This window comes from Rhipicephalus sanguineus, chromosome 3, assembly GCF_013339695.2.
Source record: "Rhipicephalus sanguineus isolate Rsan-2018 chromosome 3, BIME_Rsan_1.4, whole genome shotgun sequence".
NCBI classification, from domain to species: Eukaryota; Metazoa; Arthropoda; class Arachnida; order Ixodida; family Ixodidae; genus Rhipicephalus; species Rhipicephalus sanguineus.
Window position 1 is genome coordinate 169,707,462 of NC_051178.1, and position 23,291 is coordinate 169,730,752.

The 23,291-nt window shown below is 49.3% G+C and overlaps 2 protein-coding genes across 2 annotated transcripts in view; both read right to left on the reverse strand.

Moving 5' to 3' along the window:
* Positions 1–23,291, reverse strand: part of LOC125757705 (uncharacterized) — a 57,778-nt gene that overhangs the window by 28,256 nt on the left and 6,231 nt on the right. Inside the window, exon 2 of the mRNA XM_049413600.1 lies at positions 16,586–17,862. Within this exon, the coding sequence (XP_049269557.1) occupies positions 16,794–17,862 (1,069 nt within the window). The 3' untranslated portion in view covers positions 16,586–16,793. The remainder of the gene's footprint in view (positions 1–16,585; positions 17,863–23,291) is intronic.
* On the reverse strand, positions 942–2,554 carry LOC125757893 (TNF receptor-associated factor 6-A-like). The gene is made up of 2 exons (XM_049414214.1): positions 2,086–2,554; positions 942–1,003 (listed from the first exon to the last, which is right to left on the reverse strand). The coding sequence occupies exons 1-2, from the start codon at positions 2,552–2,554 to the stop codon at positions 942–944; spliced, it is 531 nt and encodes a 176-aa protein (XP_049270171.1).

Here is a 23,291-nt window from a genome sequence, read left to right on the forward strand (position 1 = left end):
TAAGCACAGAGTTGTGGCAATCTCATATGTCCAAGGCCCCCTCGCATGACCTAAAGAAATAGGAACGAAGTATGGCGTACGCATATCCTTTTCATCGCGGCCTAAGTTGTCGAAGGTCTGCAGTTTAGTGAGCCGAAGGAAAGATACAGAGAAATGTGTATGACACAGAGAAAGTATGACACAGAGAAATGAGTGTCATGTTCAAAACAAGAATAAATATGTGCCATGCAAGGTAGGCATAGTTTATAAGGTATACCTAACACGAGCGAAATCTTATATCGGTGAAAGCGGAAGATGCATTAATGTGAGGTTAAGACAACGCGAGGGGTCGCTTTCTAACATCCCGGGAATTGACAGCGTACTACCGAGAGTGTGGCTGCGAGACCGTTTTAATGATGTGCCAGTTGTCTCCAGGAAAAGCAGGTACACATACGCTTAAATAATTGAGGCATTTCATATCAGGAGAACGGGAGGTATACGTGTATTAGCTACCCCTCAGTAGGTGTGTCTGACATGGAGCTCGCATATCCGCGCTCCACGTGCTACAGTTAACGCAGCCGTGATCGAAATCCCTAATTGGTTATCGTTCAGTTGCTACTCTTTGACAGTGACACGTCATCCTTGCTGGGCACTATTTAAGGTTGCCACGTATATTCAATAAATCAGTTGCGAGCCTGCGCTCGTCTGTCTCTTCTTTCCTTGTGTCCTGTCCTCCTGCGCAGTTTGTTAAGATGGTCCCTTGTGCTCTCCGACGCTGTTTCACTGCGATTAATTCACTGCTTTCCGAAAGCATTGCTTGAGATGGGATACAACATACGCACTCATCTTTATAATATTTTATTCCACTTACAGTTGCTGCTGTAAGTACATTGCTAGCTAAAGCACACGCGAGTGAGCAAATCAGGATGGCATACTAGCCCTTACAAAAATAAAATATTGTCTCAGTCCACGAAACAGACACGTGCGCACAGGTCGAGCCGCTGACTGCAGGCGTTGTCATCTACTGCGAAAGGGAACAAGTTGGAAGTTCTTCACTGAATAAGTGCAGATCACAGATTGCAATGAGTACGGTACGGGACAATATTTGAGACGTCAGTCCAACGAAACCAATTTCCTACGAGCTTGCCACGCTGAAACGCACATGAACTTTGTCGTCTGAGACAAAACCCTGTCTTTCTACATTTGTAGCGGTCATGGTTTGACAGCTGGCAAAAAAGTAAAGCGTTACCTCGCCCATAATATTCCACGGAAAGATAAGTTTAGACCATGAAATCTGTTCTTTCGAACCCGCATCGCGTACGCCACCTGCGCGGCTAACAAACCGCATTCTTAACACGCAGTCCGTGGGCATCTCACGCGGGTCATCAGAGCGCTTGAACGCATACAAAGTGAAGCGAACCCAGCTGGTTCCGTCTTTAGTATGTAACAATGGAATAAGCAGGAAACCGTAACCATGTACAGGCACGCGACATTCACATCGACCATTCCGAATCTCGGCTATAGCATGACCCGTGCTGAAACGCGTCCAGTTCCTTATCATGACACCGCAGCATTCTTGGATTTCGCTGACCTTAGTGCCGTGCTGCGGCCCCAGAAGCGATGGTTGTGGGTTCATCAGGGGACGTTCACAATCTGGCACATTCGACCCTTCGGCGGTTGCCTTTTGGATTGGGTACGTTTTTCCAGGCCAGGCCGGACTTGAGGACTTCGAGAAAGCACGATCGGAGGTTTCAAGTTCGATGGCGCGATTTTCCGCCACGGAATGCACTGCTTTATTTAGCCACTGTGCGTCACTATAGGAAATTCGCTTAAAAAACGTCATGAAGCGATTCTCATTTGTACAGATGAAAGCTTCTATTTCACTTATCCAGAAAACAATCCGAAGATCCCACGTGGTGTCCTTGCTTTGGCCGGCTACAGCTTTCAAACGGCATATAGTCGCTGACAGGTGATCCATCATCTTCTTTATTTCGCGCATGCGCAATACGAACGATGCTAGCCCCGTCTGCAGAGAAGCGTTCTCTTGCAACGTCTTTTCGGGCATTTCACTAGTGTCGGAAAAACTGGCAGTAAGGGTGCCCTTACCGTACCTTGCAGGAGAGGACGTGGCGGCGCAGCCAGACATCACGTGACCCGGTAGTTCCCGATGCAGTATTTTCACGCCGCACTTCTGGCAGTTCACGGTGTGGAACATACAGGCGTTGGCAAAGTGGTCCAGCATGACGGAAACGGCGTCCTCGGCGTCACAACCGTTGCCCGCGTTCCAGCAGCGTATCCTGAAGTCGAGAATGGCTTCCTTCTTGATGAGCGCGGGAGCCACTTCCTCCTGCCTGAAGACTCGCTGGTCTATGGGGCAATGGTCGCTAATATGGCGGCACTGGAAGAAACACGATCCGCACAGTCGATGCATGCAGGGCAACATGAATGACGCCGCGGGCAACATGCCACACAGCGAGCACAAGCTTTCGGAAGGCAATGCAGGCACGAATATGGTAGGCCGCCGGTCGAGATCAGCACCGAAGCCAAACACGCTCTGCCCGCACGCGGACGCCATGGTCGTGTGCACTTTCGCGAGCAGTGTAAATTGTGGTCTTGCAGCGGCACCGTGCACTTAGTGGGGAAGTGCGAAAAACGCGTTGAGATAACATGGATGCTATGAGCGCCCCTTTTATAAAGTGGCGGTGACATCGCCACAAGGCTCGACCCATAGAAAAAGAAAAAAATATCATTTTTTTGGTTGGCCTACTGCCTTGTCTACTTCGATTAAATCGATCTTAGCGTAAAAAAAAAAAAACAGGTTCACAGCCCAGCACTCTGCCCTTAAGGCAGAATGACATATATAGTTTTCTGACTATATATTTCTGTCCTTTCTAAGAGCCTTCGGCAGCGCCACCACTTACGTTTCAGTATTTAAATGGGCGGTGAGCAAATTTCAGCCAACAAACCAGAGGGCGCGACGGCACTCTTATTTGCCCTCTGAGTACCGCCGTCACCGGCCGCTGAGGATACCAAGAAAATGAAACATTCGCAGAACACATCGACTAGCTATAAGTGTCTCCCTTTTGTGCCCCTTTTGAAGAAGGCTCCCTGGGTGCGGCCTTAAATGGGTACTGATACCATTTTAAGTGTGAATCACTTCAGGGGCCCGGGCTGTCGTATGCTGTCATCGCTTGGCGTAATGCAGGCAAAACCACGCATAGCAGGCACGTAGCCAGGATTTTTTTTCAGGGGGGGGCCCAAGGCCTAATTGTTCGAAAGAAAGTCTTTCCATGCCAAAAATAAAACAAAAGTTGCCCGGAAATATAGAAGGCCGGACGAATTTCGGGGGGGGGGGGGCCGGGCCCCCCGGGCCCCTCCCCTTGCCTACGTGCCTGACGCATAGCATTGCCATCTGTAGCATATTGAGCGTGCGCTGGTGCCAAGGATAAGTTCTTCCTCTCGTATGATGATATCATGTGCGCAGCACTTTAGGGGCCCGGGCTGTCGTATGCCGTCGTCGCTTGGCGTAACGCAGGCAAAACCACGTAGCAAGCGAGATGTAGGAAGAGACAGAAAGAAAGGGGAAAAAATAGGAAGAAAATAGAAATAAAGAGAGAAAAAAGACAGAAAAAACGGAAAAAGAGAAAAAGAAAGAGAGGAGGAGAGAAAGAGAAAACTGAAGAGAAACAAACAAGGAGGATACATAGAACTTGCTGGAGTGGAAGCCGCCTATGCGCCCCTATTGGGGAGAGTGAAGCCGCGCCGAGCGCGCGGCGGCCATCTTGCCAGTGGCAGAAAGGAGCCAAGCGTTGCCGCGCGCGTGCTTCTTCGTGCTGCCGATGAAGGTGCTCGCGTTTGTAAAGCAATGAAATCAAGCAGTTTTGGTTGCAAACATTTATTTGCGACTTTTAAGCAGCCAAGTGACATCTATAGAAGTGAAGCCACCTGCACAGCCCCGCCACGGTGGTCTAGTGGTTATGGCGCTCGACTGCTGACCCGAAGGTCGTGGGATCGAATCCCGGCCGCGGCGGCTGCATTTTCGATGGAGGCGAAAATGTTCGAGGCCCGGATACTTAGATTTAGGTGCACGTTAAAGAACCCGGGTGGTCGAAATTTCCGGAGCCCTCCACTACGGCGTCTCTCATAATCATATCGTGGTTTTGCGGACGTTAAACCCCAGATATTATTATTATTATTAATCCACCTGCACAGGCATTAGGAAGAGACGCTTATATCAGACTCACGGTGAAAAACATGATGACTGGTGCCCTACTGGTGATGGAAGATAATCGCCCTTGACAGAGGTGGTCTCATCTTATTGTTGATCCATTCTCGGTTTCGTTCCTTCGTCATGTAGCGTATACTCATTTTTACGTATTCTTGAGCTATTTGCTTGCACAAATTGTAAACGTTCAAGCGGGTCGAAGTCAAAGATGTGCTGTTCCAGTTTATGGAACCACTTTTTCTCGGACGAAGCTACCGGGACTTCCAAGATGAGGTGTTTTGCCCTTATTCACCGTTATGATGGTACGTTCAGCCTGTAGCTACCAGTCCTTTCTCTACTTCTTCATATATGACAGTGACGTCTTGCGACGGTGAAATATTTCGACCTCTGCTGTTCCGCTTAATTAAAGGTGCAACTCACCTGAGTGTAGGGCTGTGATACACTGCTCACATGTAGTTGTTGTACGAACTTTTTGAGCATTGACGCCTGCTATGTACGGCACCACGAAACCGGCAAAAGCAGAGATGCTTTTGGGTCAGTATCGGCCTGCAGGGCTGATTATTTGCGCATGTCAATGAGCGTGCTTTTTGCATCAGCTATGGCAGCAGTAGTGGCTGCATTCAAAATGGAGACAATGTCTTGGGAGCAGTTTCCTGAACTATAACTTCCGTCTGAACCAACAGGTGCTTAATCGTATACAGCCATAGGCTATGCAGCTGTTGCATTGTTATGTCCGCCCTATCCGCGTATTAACCCAAAGAGGTTTTCGGCATTGTATTGACTGAGTTCGTGTGTCAGCAACTACTTCAGCTGACCCTGGCCGACAACCTCGTCAAGTATTCTTTCGGTACTTGCCATATGCATATCAAAAAGCCAGCAAATCCAGTTTTTTTTTTTTTTCAGCTCTTCTGTCACTGCACTTCCTGCCGGATATTCCTGCCCATTTGCGTATGCTCGAGTCTCAGAAAAAAAAAAACGGCTTCCAGCAAGCAGTCAAAGCAAGCCTGCGCGAAGTGCACGGATCATATAGGTGATCTTTGTTTTTCGCATTCCACTTTACACGGTGAACGGCCCTCTCCCACATTCTCAGCACTGTGGGATCTTTAGGAACCTGTCAAGAATATCACGGCTATAATTTGTTGCACGCTCATACCGCCTCAGTTAGCACCCCTCAGTAACGCGCGCGGAATGGCTCAATCGAAGTCGTCTTCGCGTATTTACGGGCAGAATGTAAGGCCACAACCTTTCTTCAGCCTGTGTGCACATCCATAAGCGACACAAGAGGCAACCATCGTCAAACCGTTGGTGTTTACGTGCCCACAGCGTCAAATAACGCACGCAAGCAGCAGCGCGCAACGGCGTGACGCGCGCTTTCTGCCTCTGGCAAGATGGCGACGGCCGGCTTCACTCGACGAGCGCCCCCTCCACTCCAGCTACAAAGAAGGCTTCGCACTTCCTTCAGGCTTGCCACCCCTAGTACGAAGCTGCCTTAATTTTTTTCAAATGCGAGTTTACTCTGCCATACGGGTCTCCTGTATACAGAGGCGGCTCTGAGAAAGTGTGAAGCTCAGCAAATGCTGATATTTTATTATTGCGATAGCAATTATATGGACACTTTCGGCTGATTTTTGCCGTCGCCGTCATGCGCCGGATATGTATATCTATGTGTGTATATATGTATATAAAGAGGCACAAAGAAAAATAAAGCAGAAGAAAAATTCTGAAGCACCCGACCGGAAATTGAAACCATCGACCCCTCGCTCCCCAGCCCGCTGCATTAGACAATTCAACCATGCCCCATGCATGCGCCGGCGAAATAACGGCGAGCTATTTATATACACCATTTACAGCTGGTGGTAAGCAAATCTCGGAGGAGCTTGAGCGTTTTCTCTATCACGCAACGCTCCTAATTTTCTTTCAGTTTGAAAACTGGCCCCGAGGCACACACGGCAAAGTGGTCCATTTCTGTACCCTCTCGTGATCTGCAAAGAAAAAAAAAAACAAAGAACACCGGGCACACCTTACATGAGACGCCCCCGTGTGGCTGGAGACGCAGGGGGTCATTCCACGCGCCGCGGTTTAAAAGAAAAAGAAAAGAAATATGTAAGAGCGTCTGATTCTCCATTGTCGACACTTGCAAACCGCTCCTAATTTTATTTCAATTTGAAAACTACCTTTGAGACGCGCACGACAAAGTGGCCCTTTTCTGTACCCAAGAAAAGAAAAGAACACCGGGCACACATTGCATCAGACGCCCCCGTATGGCAGGGAATGCAGGAGGTCATTCCACGCGCCGCAGTTTGAAAGAAAAAGAAGTATATAATAGCATCTCATTCTCCACTGCCGACACTTGCAGCGCGTTGCTCAACCACAAAGACGTAACAGCTGCGAGAGTTGTTAGTTCACGCTCGCCCTGTGCATGCCTTTCCATTCTTTTTGGGCGTCTTTTTTGTGCTTCAGCGGCGCGCTGCAAGTATCGAGATGCTTCTCGTTCTTCGTGTGACATTCCCATTTCTTGCTATCGCATTCATTGCTTCGCCCTTGCAGCGAAACTGTGACCTTTCTTTTATATTAAAATCAATTTTCCCATGGCGCACCTACCGACATCGGCACTAGCTTGACGTCAGGCTGCAGTACTAATTCTGGTGACTTGACGCAGCAGTCTGGCTAGTTTTGATGACGTCAGGTACCAAAACTTCCAAAATGGCCGCTTGTGTGTCACCAAAACGTTCACAATGTCACCAACGGAGCCACAGTGCGTAGCAGCCGTGGAAACGTGATATCTTACGCGAGCACGTGACGAGAATCTCATACCGTGTTGTGACGTCAGGGTACAGTAGGAACCGAAAGTAGCTTTTAAAAACATATCGTGATTATTTTTCCAGGGTACAGTCACGCTTAGCGGCACATTTTCTAGGCTCTTGAGGGCTTGGCCTTTCAGTTGACGCGAGAAAACGACAAATGGAAATGTTTTTGTGAGTACCATTATAATTCCTTCGGCGGTGTTGTAAATATGCGTGACCCCTCCACCACCCTGAAAAAAAAAGCACTACGGGCCCGATTTCGCAGCTTCTACTGGCTCGGCTGTGTGGTATAATGGGCACTACTGTCGCATCTCGAAAACTGCATTGCCCGGTGCATGCGGCAGCGAACGCTCTCGCCGATTTTTTTGTGTAGCCAGATTAAAGGTACTGACAACCAGTTCTTATGGAACCTGTTTTCCTTTGCACAACAGAAAGCGTAGTACCGGTCAGAGTAGAGTCTTTTAACAAGTTACGGAAATATGACACACAAATACGGTAAGGCAGCACGGTAACGTTCCTCCTTTCCCGCTCGTTGTGCTTAGCCCGCTCCCAGTTCCAGTGACAGTGCGCCCCCCGAAAGACAGGTTCCTCGTTAACAATGCGTAGGCTGACAGGCAACAATGAGGCGTAACAACCCCAGAAAAATTTTTGAAAAAAGCTTTTGTGGTGTTGGGGTGCCAATTCGCCGGCAAAAGCACAACGAACGGAAAAGGAGGAGCTCTACCGTGCGGCCTTACCGTATTTGCGTACCGTTTTTCCGTAACCTGCTCTTCCCGTCCCCTCCCCACCTGCCAGCACTCCGGAGCCTGGTGGAGTTCCTGGACGAGCACACTCCGCCGAGACTTCGCTGACGGATTACGCCAGCTCGTTCGACTCGGCACGCAACAACCTTCGCCGGGAGCTGGTGCGCGAGCATCCTGACGCACGGGTCGCCTCCGGACACCCTCCTCCTCCCATCCCAGCCACTGGTTTCACTCGCCGCGAGCGCGCGCTTCTTCTTGCCCTGAGGACCGGTTCTGTGTGGCCCGCGGAACGCAGGCATCGTCTTCGCGGCGCCGCTGCACCGAACTGCACCGATTGCGGCGCGATCGAAACCCTGTGCCACCTATTGTTTGACTGTCCGTCTCTCAACACTGCGCGGAAGCGGCTCGCCATGAAGTACCGCCTCGTCGGACTGCCGTGTGCGACCCTACAGGACTTGCTCCATCCCACCGGCCACGTACACCGTCGCCGATCAGCCCTTGCGGCCCTACTAGCTTTTCTCGAGGATGCCGGCCTAGTCGAACGAATTTTCTAGCCGCTCACCACGGTGACTCGGACGCCCGTTCTCCTGCCCCCCCACCCCCTCACTGTTTTTTTTTTTTCACTCATACCTTTCTTTTTCTTCTTTTACCATACTTTTTTCACTCTCACTGTCCCTTTAATCCCCAATCCCCCGTGAGTGTATCGGTTGAGGTGTCCTCACTTGAAAGACAGTTATCGTGCACTCCACACCCAATTTCCATTTTCATTTCCTTCTTCCTTTTAAGAATCACCTCCCCCCCCCCCCCTGGACGAGAGGGGAATAGCCGCATACAGAGCATCTGGGACCCTGCCGCTCCTGCCCTTGCTGCCGTCCTGCCCGCTGTTCCGGCCATGGCGAACGAGACACAACGACATCCTACACACTATTACCTTCTTTCATTCCCCTCCCCCCCCCCCCCCCCCCCAAGACGCTGCGCCGTGCTCCCGACAGGGCTGCAGAAATAAGCGTCTCTTCCTCCTCACAACCACAAAGAACAACGTATTTCCGTAGCTTGCTGAAAGCCTCTAGTGTCTCGTCGCGGGATGATAACCCGGGAAACGCCGTGAAACATTTGTAATCAAACTGTTTCGATCTGCAGCAACTATGAAGTCGTATACACACAGCACATGCTGCAATCAGCAGGGGCGTAGCCAGAAATTTTTTTCGGGGGGGGGGGGGGGTTCAACCATACTTCATGTATGTTCGTGCGTGCGTTTGTATGTGTGCGTGTATATATACGCAAGCAAAACTGAAAAATTTCGGGGGGGGGGTGTTAACCCCCCCAACCCCCCCCCCTTGGCTACGCCCCTGGCAATCAGGGCCAGTATTCTCAAACGATCGCCAAAGGCGATAATATCGCGTGTGGTGACGTAGAATCTGATGCGTTCAATAACTGAAGGAACACTTGCCTGTGACGTCATTGTTGCACTGGCCATTGGTGTTACGAATGTCTCACAACACAGGAGTGAGCGCACCGTACGAGCGCAGAGCGACCCGAATGTGGTGTTTTCGAGCGTATGCTGGCTTCTACGCAGTGGCCAGGCTTGACTGTGACTACTTGAAATATAGGACGTGTTGAAAGTGCTTTCGACGTTTTAGGGGCGAAGCTCCTTTAGCTGGGGCCTTGTCTCCCGTCGCGCCATAGCCAGCCGCTAGTACTGGAAGCGCTCGCTCTCGCGCCAAAGAGAAGTCTTCTTCCTCTTGTTCTTCGAGCGCCTTGATGATGATGCCAATGAGGAAAATTTCAGAATCAAAGCATATCCACGAAGTGAGTGATGACGAGTGGGTGCAGGCAAAACCACATATAAAAATTGAAATAGAGGAAGCAACCGAGAAATAGAGAGAGAAATGAAAAATCGGAAGAAACTAAAGAAGAGACAGAAAAAGAGAAAGAGAGAGGAGGAAAGAAAGAGAAAACGAAGAGATACAAAGAAGGCTGCCCAGCTCGGCACTTCCTTCAGGCGCGATCAGAGGGACTTGCATTGACCTCGTCTTCTCAAATTTCAGGTTGGATCCCATACTAGAACCTTTGGCTTTGCATTTCACCGATCATAAAGAAAGGAAAACGCCGCCCACATCTCAACACCATATACGCAGTGTGATTAAAAAGTCACAGCTTCGCCGCAAGGGCGAAGCAATGAATGCGATAGCAAGAAACTAATGCTATACGAAGTGAGGCTCGCCAATGGATACTCTCAGTTTGAACAGCGCTCCTGTTGCAAAGGCGGCCAAAGCAGCGAAGGAACGTGTCGAGCTGTGACACTTGATAGTTCGCGCTCATCTTCTGTTTGTTCGTTTAGCGGCGTCCCTTGAGCTCGAGTGACTTTCGTACGCTCCGTAACATGAGCGCGGACATCACGGTGAAAGCGTGAAACATCCCTCTTCCCCTCAGCACGAGAAAACCGCGCGAGCAGACAGCGGAAGGGCAAGGTTCTCCCTGCGCAAACATAACAAGAAGCGAGCGCGCTCGCCGACGACTTTTAAATCCACCCGTCGCGCTCCTAACGCCATCTCGCGGGTAATGAAGAAACGCTTATAAGCGCCTAGCGTCTCTGAGTCCGTCCAGCGGTAACTGGTGTGTATATAACGCTCGCCGTTAGCTACGTGGAGGATCTGCGTTTCGTGGCGTAGTGGATAGCGCCACTCGCTGCGGAGCAAGAGGTCCCTGGTTCGATTCCGCGCTTCGGAAGCATTTTTCTGAATTATTTTTCTTTGGGGCTTTTATATATATATATATATATATACATGCTTATACATATACGGTGCATGACGGGCGACGGCAAAATTCAGCCGAGACTGTCCATATAATTGCTATTGCAATAATAGACAACTTCGTATATACTGTACACACGTGCTGGCAGGTCTTTGCGTAATCGAGTGGGCAATGTGCGGGGGGATTCAGGGTCAATGATCCCCCGGAGCTTTGCCCACTTGTCATCATTCACTTCGTAGATATGCTGTGATTTTTTTGTACAATTGTTTAATGCACATGATAATATCTAGAGAATGCAACTTTGTGTGAAATGCATTTCGTTGAGAGTTTAACACGGCGTACCCAGAGAGTTCAGATGTAGTGTGCCGCCGCAGCGACATCGTCTCAACATCTCAACATGTTGCCGGCGCGCAATAAACCACTCGAGCATCACACGGTTCATGTTCCTGGAACGTTCAAACTACGCAAGAACACGCACTGGCAAAGAACGAGTACTGAAAACACTCCAAGGTAATGCTCGCTGAAAGCTTCAGCGTAAAACATGCTGCGCACATCCACCGAGGATTGAATACTAGAAGCTACCATCTACGTCACTGAAATGCTAGACTTCACCACCAACCGAAGGTGATAAGGCAGGCACATAGCCAGGATTTTTTTTTCGGGGGGACCCACGGCCTATTTGTTCGAAAGAGTCTTTCCATGGCAAAAAGAAAAAAAAAAGTTGCCCGGGAGTTTAGAAGGCTGGACGAATTTCGGGGGGGGGGGGGGGGGGGAATACTAGATGGCGCCCTCACTTTTCTGGTTTTGCTCAATAGCATGATTAGTCGGGTGGCCAACCGACGACGAGGGATGAAAGAACATGACATAATGCGACTCATTCAGGCATTTGTCATCAGTCGCATCACCTATAGCTTCCCTTACCTGAGAATTTTGAAAGCAGACGAGCATTAAATAGACAGAGTCATACGTGTTACTCTCAAGAAGGCTCTGAACCTTCCCCCGTGGACACTCACAGACAGTCTGCTTCAAATGGGGCTTCACAATACCGCATCCGAACTATTCCAAGCACACCACACGAATCAAGTCACGCGCCTGGCCATAACTAGAACGGGACGGAAAACGCTATCAGAACTTTGCATCGAAGCCCCCATTCAGAGGAGGGGGAAACAACGTATCGCGCACGAATGAAGGCAGGACTTCATCATCAAACCACTACCACGCAACATGCATCCACAGTTCCACGAACATCGACGTCGGGCACGGGTTAAGGCTCACGACAAATACTCTGAGGGCGCCTTCTATGTCGATGCAGCTGGACCAGTGAACGGCAAGTACACGGCAAGCGTCGTTCATCAAGGAAAACAGATAGATTGCATATCAGCCCAGGACACAGACGCAACTAGCATGGAAGAAGCAGGAATCGCCCTCGCCCTACGAAACCCCGTATCCACCTTCGTTCTGACAGACTCACAAGCAGCCTACCGAAATTTCTGCAAAGGCCACATTGGCCCCACTGCACACCGAATCCTCACACAGCTATCGTCCCCACGCTCAGAGGGAGAATGGAAACAGCTGATATGGGTACCCGGCCACTGCGGAGTTAGAGGCAATGAGCTCGCCCACGCCTCGGCCCGAGAATTACTCTTCCGGACCTCCGACCCCGGCATATCGCACCCGCCCTCGGCTATGCGTATGGACCCGCTTCTCACATATATAGAAATTCTATAACACCAAAGACTCGAAAGACGGAAACTTCCGCCTCCGGGGCCGAACCTCAGTAAGGAATCGCAGGTAGCGTGGCGTCGCCTACTGACACTGTCGTACCCAAATCCATACGTACTATCTAAGATAGATCCCGACGCACACAAATCACAGTGCAGGTTCTGCGACAATAAAACAGCCACCCTGTACCACATGGTATGGGAATGTCCGCACAATCCACCCATGCAACCCAGGACACAACTAAACATAAAAGGGTGGGAGGCAGCTCTGTCCAGCTCGGATCCGAAGTCCCAAGAGGCCCTCGTGAAACGTGCGAGGACAGCGGCCCGCGCCAATTTGATCCCGGGCTAAGGACCCCACTCACCGATCTTCTCAAGAACATGAAATAAACGTTTTATTCTCTCTCTCTGCTCAATAGCAACCAGCGCGCACCAAAGGCGATACTTTTGCGATTGTCGCCTTTTGCGATCGTTTGAGAATACGGCCCCAGTGGGACGTGAGCACGACAATGGTTCGTGTTTGTGCGCGGCGGTTTGGTGCGCATGCGTGCACTGTGGGCACATGCGCCGCGGCTCGACATGGTCCGCCAGATGCCGTGAAGGCAGCGCCGCTTCTCAGCGTGAAACTCGTTTAAGTGGCTGAGAAGACAGCCGGGATGTATAACGATGTGCATACTCTAATTTCTGCCCTGATTCTGGCGCACATGAAAGCATCAGACTACGTACAGTAACGTATAAGACTCCATAACCCAGCTTCAAGGCTCTTCTTCCGCTAGGCTGCGTGACATGCCATCTTTTTTTTTGTGACCTTTAGACGTGTTTAACAATATACACGCATCCTACTCTGATCGCAGAACGTATGCCTGAATCTGTCACTATAATTCACGGTATTTTCTTTCCATAAGGATCTAACCACACGTTATGGCCAGTTGTCGGTCCATTTAATATTGTTTACCTTGCGAACCTACTCCTACCCTCTGAAAAATTGCCGCCAGAGATTGGCAGTTATCAGCACTTGCTTAGCCTATTCTTTAGCCTCAATAAAGCATCGCTGATGAAAAACATAACAGTGTACATTCGCCGATGAGTGTGACGCCCGTTGACACGATTACGGTGCAAAGGGCAAAGCGTCATTATGAGGTTACCAGTGTCTCGCATGGCGTTGTCCTGGGATGTGAAGGTCGTCATTACCTCAATGCGATGAAGGTTCTTTTAGTTAACCTCCTGCTCTTCTGTTAATTCTCAAAGAAGGCCTTTTGAGCATGCGCACTTTGCTGTAGAGATCGAACAGTTCGTGTAGTTGTCATTACGGGTCTCAGGCTGCGGGTGATAAATGCCATCACACTAGTGAGTGCTACGCCACTTGTAGATAAATAGATTAACAAATCCAGACGTGGAAACAAGCCGCGACCGCCTGTATGCGCGAATGTGTAATCTGCGCTGCCGTGGCGAAAGCGCCTACCTAAATGGACGTGACGGCCACTGGCACCGATTGTGGCGGTATTAGTGTAGTTAGGACTCAGCCTATTACGCTTGGCGCCACAGCCGAAGACCAGCGGCCGAACCTTGGTTCCTTCCGGAATAATTCCCAGAAGAGGGATAAACTTCGTGATTGAATCGAAACGAGCCACAGAAGGAGAGTCACACTAATGACATGCCTGACCCTTGCCTGGACTGCGTCTCCAGGTGCAGGGATTGGTCACCATGTATCTTGAATGACCGCGGCGATATTCCATTGTCGCCACGACTATAAATAAGATAACAATAGGCTCCATCAAGCAATCCGCCTGGGTGCTTTGTGGCTGTGCTGCGCCTAAGCACCGACCGCAGGAACTGCTTCGTGCAGTGGTGCGGTGTTTGTTTAGGTGATTTGGCCGGCCAGATTCGTCCCCTCCCGGGGCCGGAACAGAGGCGGTTCGATACTTTCCTGTCCTTTGGGGTGTCATGTTCGGACTGGTGCTTCATCGGACAAATGATGTGAACAATACTTTACCTAGCAAGCGGTCTAGGGACACCGAAAGACTTTAGTTGGGAGGAATGTCAGCTACTAACACGTAATCAAATAAACATCTCTATTTACTTATCTTCCTATTCTATTCAGCCAGGACATGCATTCAGGCAGGCGTACGGTTTGAGCGCCGCCCAGACGATGGCGTCCGAGAAGGCTTCGTGCCGACGCAGCAAAAACAGGAGCGCCTGAACAGGCGGGAGCTGCCAGGAAGAATGAATCTTTATTCACATGTAACGCACGCCTCTAAGCTCGCGCTAGCGACACCGAAGCGACGCGCCCGGCGTTTCATTTGGACAGAACACTCCCAAATTCACCGTACCGTCTTCCTCACTACTACAAGATGGCAAGTTGGGCCATTTGGTATGCGTCATCTTTAAAAAATAAGGATGAAACGCACCGAAGACGTGGACAGTAGAAGTGGACAGAAAAACGCTTTCACTCCCAACTCATTCTTTATAAGATAGAAAAAAACATATGAAACAGATGCACGATTCTTTGCACATGCGTAACAGAGCAGGACGCAACAAAAGGCGCTCGTGTTTGGATTACCGCAAGAATTTTCTACGTTACCTGTCATTTATTAGTTATCACAAGCACTACGTGGCTAGATACGCGTGCTCCTTGTCGTGCAGCAAAAGCGTGGCTTGACTAACACAGTCATGTCCCCTCTTCCAGATATGGTACGATTCTACTATCTCGCGAGTCAGTTGATCCGTGTGCTGAAAAATGATTTCGGTTTCATGAAACATGGTGTAGCATCCGCAGTTTTTACACTGAGCAGCGACATGAGTACTGCATGATGCTTTTATAGATGCGTGGTGTTCCCTAAGCCGATCATTCACGCATCTTCCAGACTGACGTACAGTTTATCACAAGAAAAATGAATCATATAAACCACTCCCTTTACGCATTGCACAAACTTATTGCGGTGTTTTAGAGAGCAAACTCTTGTATCTATCTGCTTATTAACGCGCGGACACAAACTTGCCATTTTGTTTATTGCCGTAAACTTCACGTCTACGTTATATCTACTGCCAATATGTTTCACGTTATGTGCCAACTTGTGCACATATGGAATGATATTCATTTTCCCGCGGTTCTTTGCCTTGCTTGCTTCCAAAGTGGCTCCCACTTTTCCACCCTTTATTTCTCTGGCTGGAATGGTGCACACTGAAAACATTAACTGCGTGGGGTAACCTGACTTCTAGAATTTCTACAACTGACTCTTGAAACTATCACTAGGTGAACAAACGATTTTTTTCCAAAGCGGACATGAAACATGACTTGACTATTCCCCTGTTTACTAACTTGGAGTGTCCGGATGCATAATCTAGCACTGGCTTAACACTTCTTTGATGGTAACATCAGCAAGTGCGTTCGCGATTAAGGACCGGCCTTAAATCCAAATATTGTAACTCGTTATTCTTAGCTAGTTCAGTACTGAAAGTAAAGCCCATGCTATTCTCCTTAAATACGTTTGAAACATTCACTACTTCTCGAGAGAAATCCGTGTTATGTGTGAATATCAGGAAGTCATCTACATACCTGAAACTATGTTTAGCAATACCAAGAAGGTGCCGTTCAACTCCCCTGTAAAATTTGCTCAAAAATATTTCGAAAAAAGGTGTCACTACCCGGCCGCCCCCAGGGAGCATTCTTTGAAAAGGTGCACGAAAAGGGTCCCTTTAACATGGCGGAAATCTCATATCGGTGAGAGCGGAAGATGAGATGAAGGGAACACGAACGGCCCCTTTGTAACATCCGGGGCTTACACTTGCCAGCACACTGCCGAGAGTGCGGCTGCGAGCCCGTCTTTAATGATGCGACAGTTGTCTCCAGGGAGAGCAGGTACATAGGCCGCGAGATAATTGAGGCCTTTCATATCAGGAGAAAGGGAGATGCGTGTATTAGCTACCACTCTATCGGTGTGTCTGACAAGGCGTTCGCATATCTGCGCTGTACATACGTGCTACAGTTGACTAGGCGCCCATGACTGAAATTCCTTCCTGGTTTTTGTTCAGTTATTCTTTGACAGTGACACGCCATCCTTGCTGGGAACAATTTGAAGTTGCCACGTATCTTAATAGATCAGATGCGAGTCTGCGTTCGCCGGTCTTTTCTCACTTTCACTCCCGCCCTGCCGCGCAGTTCCTTAGAGGGTGGTCGCTTGTGTTCTCCGGCGCTGTTTTACCGAGATTAATTCACTGCTTTCCGAAAGCATCGCTTGAGATTTGATATAACATACGCATTTATCTGCAGATTCTTTACTTCGCTTACAGTTGCTATACTGTAAATACGTAGTCAGTTAAAGAACACGCGAGTGAGCACATCAGGATGTCATCCTACACCTTAAAAACATAAAAATCATTCTCTTGGTCTATGAAATAGCCACGTAGGTGCAGGTCGAGCCGCTCACTGCAGGCGTTGTCCTCCATTGCGAAAGTGAACAAGTTGGACGTTCTTCACTGTATAAAAGAAGAGCATAGATTACGATGTAGCTGTTGCGAACTACGGTACGGGACATGATGTATTTGAGAATCCAACGAAACTAATTTGCTACAAGCTTGTCACGCTGAAACGCACCTGAACTTTGTCTCCCGAGACAAAACCATCTGTTTGTACAAGTGTGCTGTTCAGCGGTTTCCGGCAGGTGAAAAAGTAAAGCGTTTCCTCGCCCATAACGTTCCGCGGAAAGCTTGCTTTCACACAAGATATTTGTTCTTTCAAACAAGCATCATTTGCGCCACCTGCGCGGCTAACTAGCCGCATCCTTAACACACAATCTGGGGGCGGCTCATGCGTGGTATTAAAGAAGCGCTTGAACGCATACACAGTGAAGTGTACCCGGCTTATTCCGTCTACAGTTTGTAACATAGGAATAAGCAAGAAACCGTAACCATGTATACGCACGTGACATTCACATCGACCATTCCGAATGTCCGCTATAGCATAGCCAGCACTGAAATGCGTCCAGTTCTCTATGATGACATCGCAGCATTCTTGGATTTCGCTGACCTTATTATCATGCTGTGGCCCCAGAAGCGATGGTTGTGGATTCATCAGGGGAGGTTTATCTGGCACATTCAACCCTTCGGCGGTAGCCTTTTGGATCGGGTACGTTGTTCCAGGGAATACTGGACTGGAAGACTTCAATAAAGCAGGATTGGTTTTCTCACATTTCACGGCGCGATTTTCTGCCACATATTGTGCTGCCTTATTTAGCGACGGGACTTGAGTGTAAAAAATTCTCTTAAAAAAGGTCATGAAGTTATTCTCATTTGTAGAGATAATAGCTCCTGCTTCACTGATCCAGGAATCAATCTGAGGAGCGCACGTAGTGCCCTTGATTTGGTCGACATCAGCTTTCATACGGCATACAGTCGCCGATAGGTGATCTATCATCTCCTTCATCTCGTACATGCGCAACTCGAACAATGCGAGCACCATCTGCAGAGAAGCGCTCTCTCGCGACGTCTTTTGCAGCGTTTCCTTCACGTTGAGAAAGCTGCTGGCGAGGGTACCCTTATCGTACATTCCAGGAGACCAGGTGGCTGCGCAGCCAGACATCACGTGACCCGGAAGTTCCCGATGCAGCATTTTCTCGCCGCACTTCTGGCAGTTCATGGTGTGGAACATGCAGGCGTTGGCAAAGTGGTCCAGCATGACGGAAACGGCGTCCACGGCGTCACAACCGTTGCCGGAGTTCCAGCAGCGTATCCTGAAGCCGAGAATGGCTTCCTTCTTGATGAGCGCGGGAGCCACTTCCTCCTGCCTGAAGACTCGCTTGTCCAGTGGGCAACGGTCGCTAATTTGGCGGCACTGGTAGAAACACGATCCGCACAGCAGATGCCAGCAGGGCAGCATGAAAGACGCTGCGGACAACAGGCCACACAACGAGCACGAGCTTTCGGAAGGCAATGCAGGCACGAATATGGTAGGCCGTCGGTCGAGATCAGCACCGAAGCCAAACACGCTCTGCGCACACGCGGACGCCATAGTCGTGTGCACTTTCGCGAGCAGTGTAAATTGTGGTCTTGCAGCGGCACTGTGCACTTAGCGGGGAAGTGCGAAAAACGCGTGTAGATAACATGGATGCTATGAGCGCCCCTTTTATAACGTGGCGGTGACATCGCCACCAGGCTCGACCCATAGAAAAAGAAAAAAATATGATTTTTTTTAGTTGGCCTGCTGCCTTGTCTACTTCGATTAAATCGATCTTAGCATAAAAAAAAAACAAGTTCACAGCCCACCTCTCTGCCCTTAAGGCAGAATGACATATATAGTTTTCTCACTATTTATTTCTGTCCTTTCTAAGAGCCTTCGGCAGCGCCACCACTTACGTTTCACTATTTAAATGGGCGGTGAGCAAATTTCAGCCAACAAACAAGAGGGCTCGACGGCACTCTTATTTGCCGTCTGAGTATCGCCGTCACCGGCCGCTGAGGATACCAAGAAAATGAAACGTTCGCAGAACACATCGACTAGCTATAAGTGTCTCCCTTTTGTGCACCTTTTGAAAGAAGGCTCCCTGGGTGCGGCCTTAAAGGGGTACTGTTACTATTTTAAGTGTGGATCACTTCAGGGGCCCGGGATGTCATATGGCGTCGTCGCTTGGCGTAACGCAGGCAAAACGACGTAGCAAGCGAGAAATAGAAAGAGGCAGAATGAAAGGGGGGAAAATAGGTAGAAAATAGAAACAAATAGAAATAAAGAGCGAAAAAAGACAGAAAAAGCGGGAAAAGAGAAAAAGAAAGAGAGGAGGAAACAAAGAGAAAATCGAAGAGAAAAAAAGAAGGCTTCGCACTTCCTACAGGCTTGGCACCCCTAGTGCGAAGCTTCCTTAATTTTTTTCAAAGGCGAGTTGACTCTGCCATACGAGTCTCCTGTATACAGAGGCGGCTCTGAGCAAGTGTAAAGCTCAGCAAATGCGGATAAGGTATTTTATTATTGCGATAGCAATTATATGGATACTCTCGGCTGATTTTGCCCTCGCTGTCGCCGTCATGTCCCGGATATATAATATATATATATATATATATATATATATATATAGAAAGCACGAAGAAAAATAAAGCAGAAGAAAAAATTCCGAAGCACCCGACCGGGGATTCGAACCATCGACCCCTCGCTCCCCAGCCCGCTGCATTAGACAATTCAACCATGCTCCTTTCTTTATCATGGTATTTAATAGAATGCGTATGAAAATAGTACACAGTATCACAACAATCTATAGCACAGAGTTACACTACTACAGTCACTTAGCGACAATGAAAGTACAAGCACTGCCACAAATATTATGCATGCGCCGGCGAAACAACGGCGAGCTATTCGTATTGTCACGAGCGGTTGCAATGCACGACGCATACAGCGCGAATGAACATGCAGACAAAAGGTTAAAAAGGAAAACGACGTTTGGTGTGCTGCCTCGAGACCCCTTGTGGAAGTAAACGCGAACCATCCAAGCTCGCCTGTTTTTCAACCTTTTGGTGTACTTCTCGCTTGTAACAATATACACCATTTACCGCTGGTGGTAAGCAAATCTCGGAGGAGCTTGAGCGTGTTTTCTATGACGCAACGCTCCTAATTTTCTTTCAAGTTTGAAAACTGGCCTTGATGCACGCACGGCAAAGTGGTCCATTTCTGTACCCTCTCGAGATGTGCAAGAAAAAAAACAAAGAACACCGGGCACACCTTGCATCAGACGCCCCCGTGTGGTTGGAGACGCAGGGGGTCACTCCACGCGCCGCAGTTTGAAACAAAACGAAATATCTAAGGGCGCCTGATTCTCCATTGTCGACACTTGTAGACGCAACGCTCCTAATTTTCTTTCAATTTGAAAACTGCCCTTGAGACGCGCACGACAAAGTGTCCCTTTTCTGTACTCAAGAAAAAAACACTGGGCACACATTAAAGGGATGCTGAAGTGGTTTTACAATTCGGTAAAACTTTGTTGTTAACAAGGACCAACATTATTGTCGACGATGGCGTAATTTCTTTCGCTGTTGTGGCAGCAGGAGCTTTAAAATACGCGAAAGAAAAGTTCATCTTGCTCCCCACAAGCAAGCGCGCCAAAAGTGTGGGCGTGGAAATGAACTAACCGGAACTACGTCATAGTCGGTAGTTTTGGCCACTGTGGTAGAATAACAGGTGGCCCGACGCACCGCTCCGCCAATGCGCCGCGCGTGTCACGGAGGTGCTCGAGTTACCGCCTGCTTTTCCGCAAGGTGGCAGCAGGTATACTCTGGGCCGATATCTCCGCTCCGGCGCATTTGAAAGCATGTGGCCAGCGCTGCGTCGCGAGCATTTAAACTGCAATTTACATATTTAACTTTTGAGAAAGAGATCCGCGGTGCATTTATTACACCAAAGTGGTCTTGAGCAACACTGAAGAGTTGCCGTCGCTTAGAATGGACGCGCCACTAATGAAAGCATGCAACACAACCGGCGTTGTAGCGGCGTCTCTCCCTTTCTGCTTGGTCATCTTCGATAAATGCGTAGGTGTCCGTGGGTGCAAGCGCCTGAAGAGCAAGAGCATCACTATGCGACGCAACCAGCGCCGCAAAGTCACAATCAGCTTTCGAGTCATGATCACGGCCAGATCACGGTGGTCGTGGTTAGGTGATCTCACGGCTTGAGAGATCTGATGCGTCGCGTTTGTTGCGCTCTGTCAAACCGACGTGCGCGACCGCATGACGCATCGGTGTTTCCGCTCACTTTGTAAGCTGGAACCACGGCTGAAACCACGGTGGCTCGATCTGTTCCGCTGATGCGGCGGCCACCATGGGACGAAAATGCTTCGCCCCAAATTGCAAATCTGGCTACAAAACCTGCAAATAAAAGTTGTGTCTTTTCTCCGCGCCGAAAGACGAAAAGCGACTTCAGTTGTGGAGAAAGGCAATTCCACGGAAAGACCGCCAGCTACAATCCTCCGACATACATACGATAACGTGAAAACCAAATGCTTTTTTTTTTTACTCTGTACACTCGCCGGTAGGAATTCTCGCGCTTTCGAAAAAAAAATATATACACGCGCGTCTCTTGCAATCGGCACCCTGTGACAGTCATATCGGGACTACCCGCGCCGATTAAAAAAATTTTAAGCTTCATAAAGCCTGGCGCTCTTACTTTTGCGGTCGAAGCTGGCAGACAGCCACTACAAGCTAGTGAAAGCACAAACAACCGTTTAAAGCCACAAAATTAGCTAGAGAAACCGGTTTTTACAGCACAGCGAGAGCTTGCAATGCGCCTCTTTCGGCCCAAAAACTCGTCGCGAAACTAGCGGCGGCCGCGAGCAAGCTCGAGTAGTACGGCGACGCGCTCGCGGCGCTCGATGGGCCACCTGTTTTATTCTACCACCGTGGTTTTGGCGGAGCCGTGGTCTCCGTGACTACTTCTGGCTGCGCGCGTTGGTGGAAGTGATCGCGAAGGCCACGCTTTTACAGAGCTGATGGCGCCGATGACGCGGCACAACGAAGTTGACGTCACCGCCTTCGCTCAGCAGTTCAAGAAGCCCTGCGGCTGCAGCCGCTGTTTTTTAGGGGCGAAGCTCCTAAAGCCGTTGGTTTGTCCCTCCTAGCTCGTACGTGACCGGCTATGCCGCGGGAATATGCCAGTGGTGATGGCAACGAAGCAGCGCGAGTGTTCTTGGCCCAGCGCAGGGACGAAGAAGACGTTGCAGTTCTTTCTCTGATCGATAAAGCGTGTTTGTTTGTCATGCTCCGTATCCTCGCCGATCCCACGTCGTTACACTGGTGGAGGTGCGGGGTAAGCTTCATGCTTGGCACTCCATCGCGGAGCCAACAATCGAGCCCGGAATCGCCACCACGCGTCGAAACACCGGTCCACCGATTCAATCGCCGTCTGCTAGTCGCCGTCATGACCGTGTACCTCGCACCCAACCTGTCTATCGGGGACGTCAAGTCGTTTATAGACGCTGCGTTACGTGACTACGACAACAAGTACAAGAACCGCCCGTTTGTGCTGGTTGGGGACTTCAACGTGGACCTCACTGCCAATGACTGGATCGTGCAGCACATGCTTTCCAAATACGCACTCAGATGTATCCATATGCAACCTACCACGATCCGAGGGACGTGCATAGACTTAGTGTTTGCAAACTTCCCACTGCAGCCAGTACAAGAACCTCTCTCGCTTCATTTCACGGACCATAAAGCCGTCATAATGAAGGTACCTCGCAATCCAGCCGCCATGACAACGACGAAATGAAAAGAACAAACGAAGAAACGAAACAACAAACGAACAAGAACAAAATAAAAGTTGATTTTGTATAATATACGCACAGTCTTACGTCTTTCTAATGATGTAATGGGCTAACTTTCACGGGAGAGTTACGGTTTACCGATGATTTCCCCCTCTCGAGCTTCGCCCATTATCATCATTTATTCCGTGGATATGGCGTGATTTTTTTTTTTTGCCAAGAAATGCCATTTGCCTTCACTTCTGTGAACTCTTACATTGATTTGCGAATTCAGCAAGGACCAAACTATGATTAGACATTCCAAATTCATTTTTTTAAAGTGCTTCAGCTTCCCTTTAAAGTCCCTGAAAAATGTAAAGTAGCGCCTACTGCGTCCCTTCGCCTCGGCCTCCTCTCCTAACAGCAGCAGCAACGCCCCTAGGGTGTCCTCCGGGAAGCTACAGATTTTACCCGCTGTAGTGAAAACCTCTTCTTTCTGCTGCTGTACCGGTGGTTGGTGCCACTGGCACAGCAGGTCGGCATCCTGAAGCATCCAGAACTACCGTACGAACTGACTCAAGCGCGGTCGACCACGCACCGTGCACAGATCAAGTGAACCACCCGGACGAGGACGAACAAGATGGCGCTCGGACAACCTTCTAAAAAAATAGTGCGCCACTCTAGCGATTTCTTAGCGCCGCCGAGTTTGCAGTGGCGCTGCCATCAGGAGCGAGCACTTTTGCGTACTAAAAGATTATGTACCGTACAACTTTATGCTGTCGGACACCATGAAAAGACGCCACTTGCTTCGGTATACATTGCATTGCCGTATTTATCGCTATTAGGAGCTGGCTCGC

Bases quoted from the DNA above. Each gene is read 5' to 3' on its own strand.
- LOC125757893 (XM_049414214.1), bottom strand. From the start codon at position 2,554: ATGGCGTCCGCGTGCGGGCAGAGCGTGTTTGGCTTCGGTGCTGATCTC. The intron at 1,004-2,085 runs GTAAGGGCACCC...TCCCTTTCGCAG, and splicing joins GTCCTCTCCTGCAAGGTACG to TAGATGACAACGCCTGCAGT.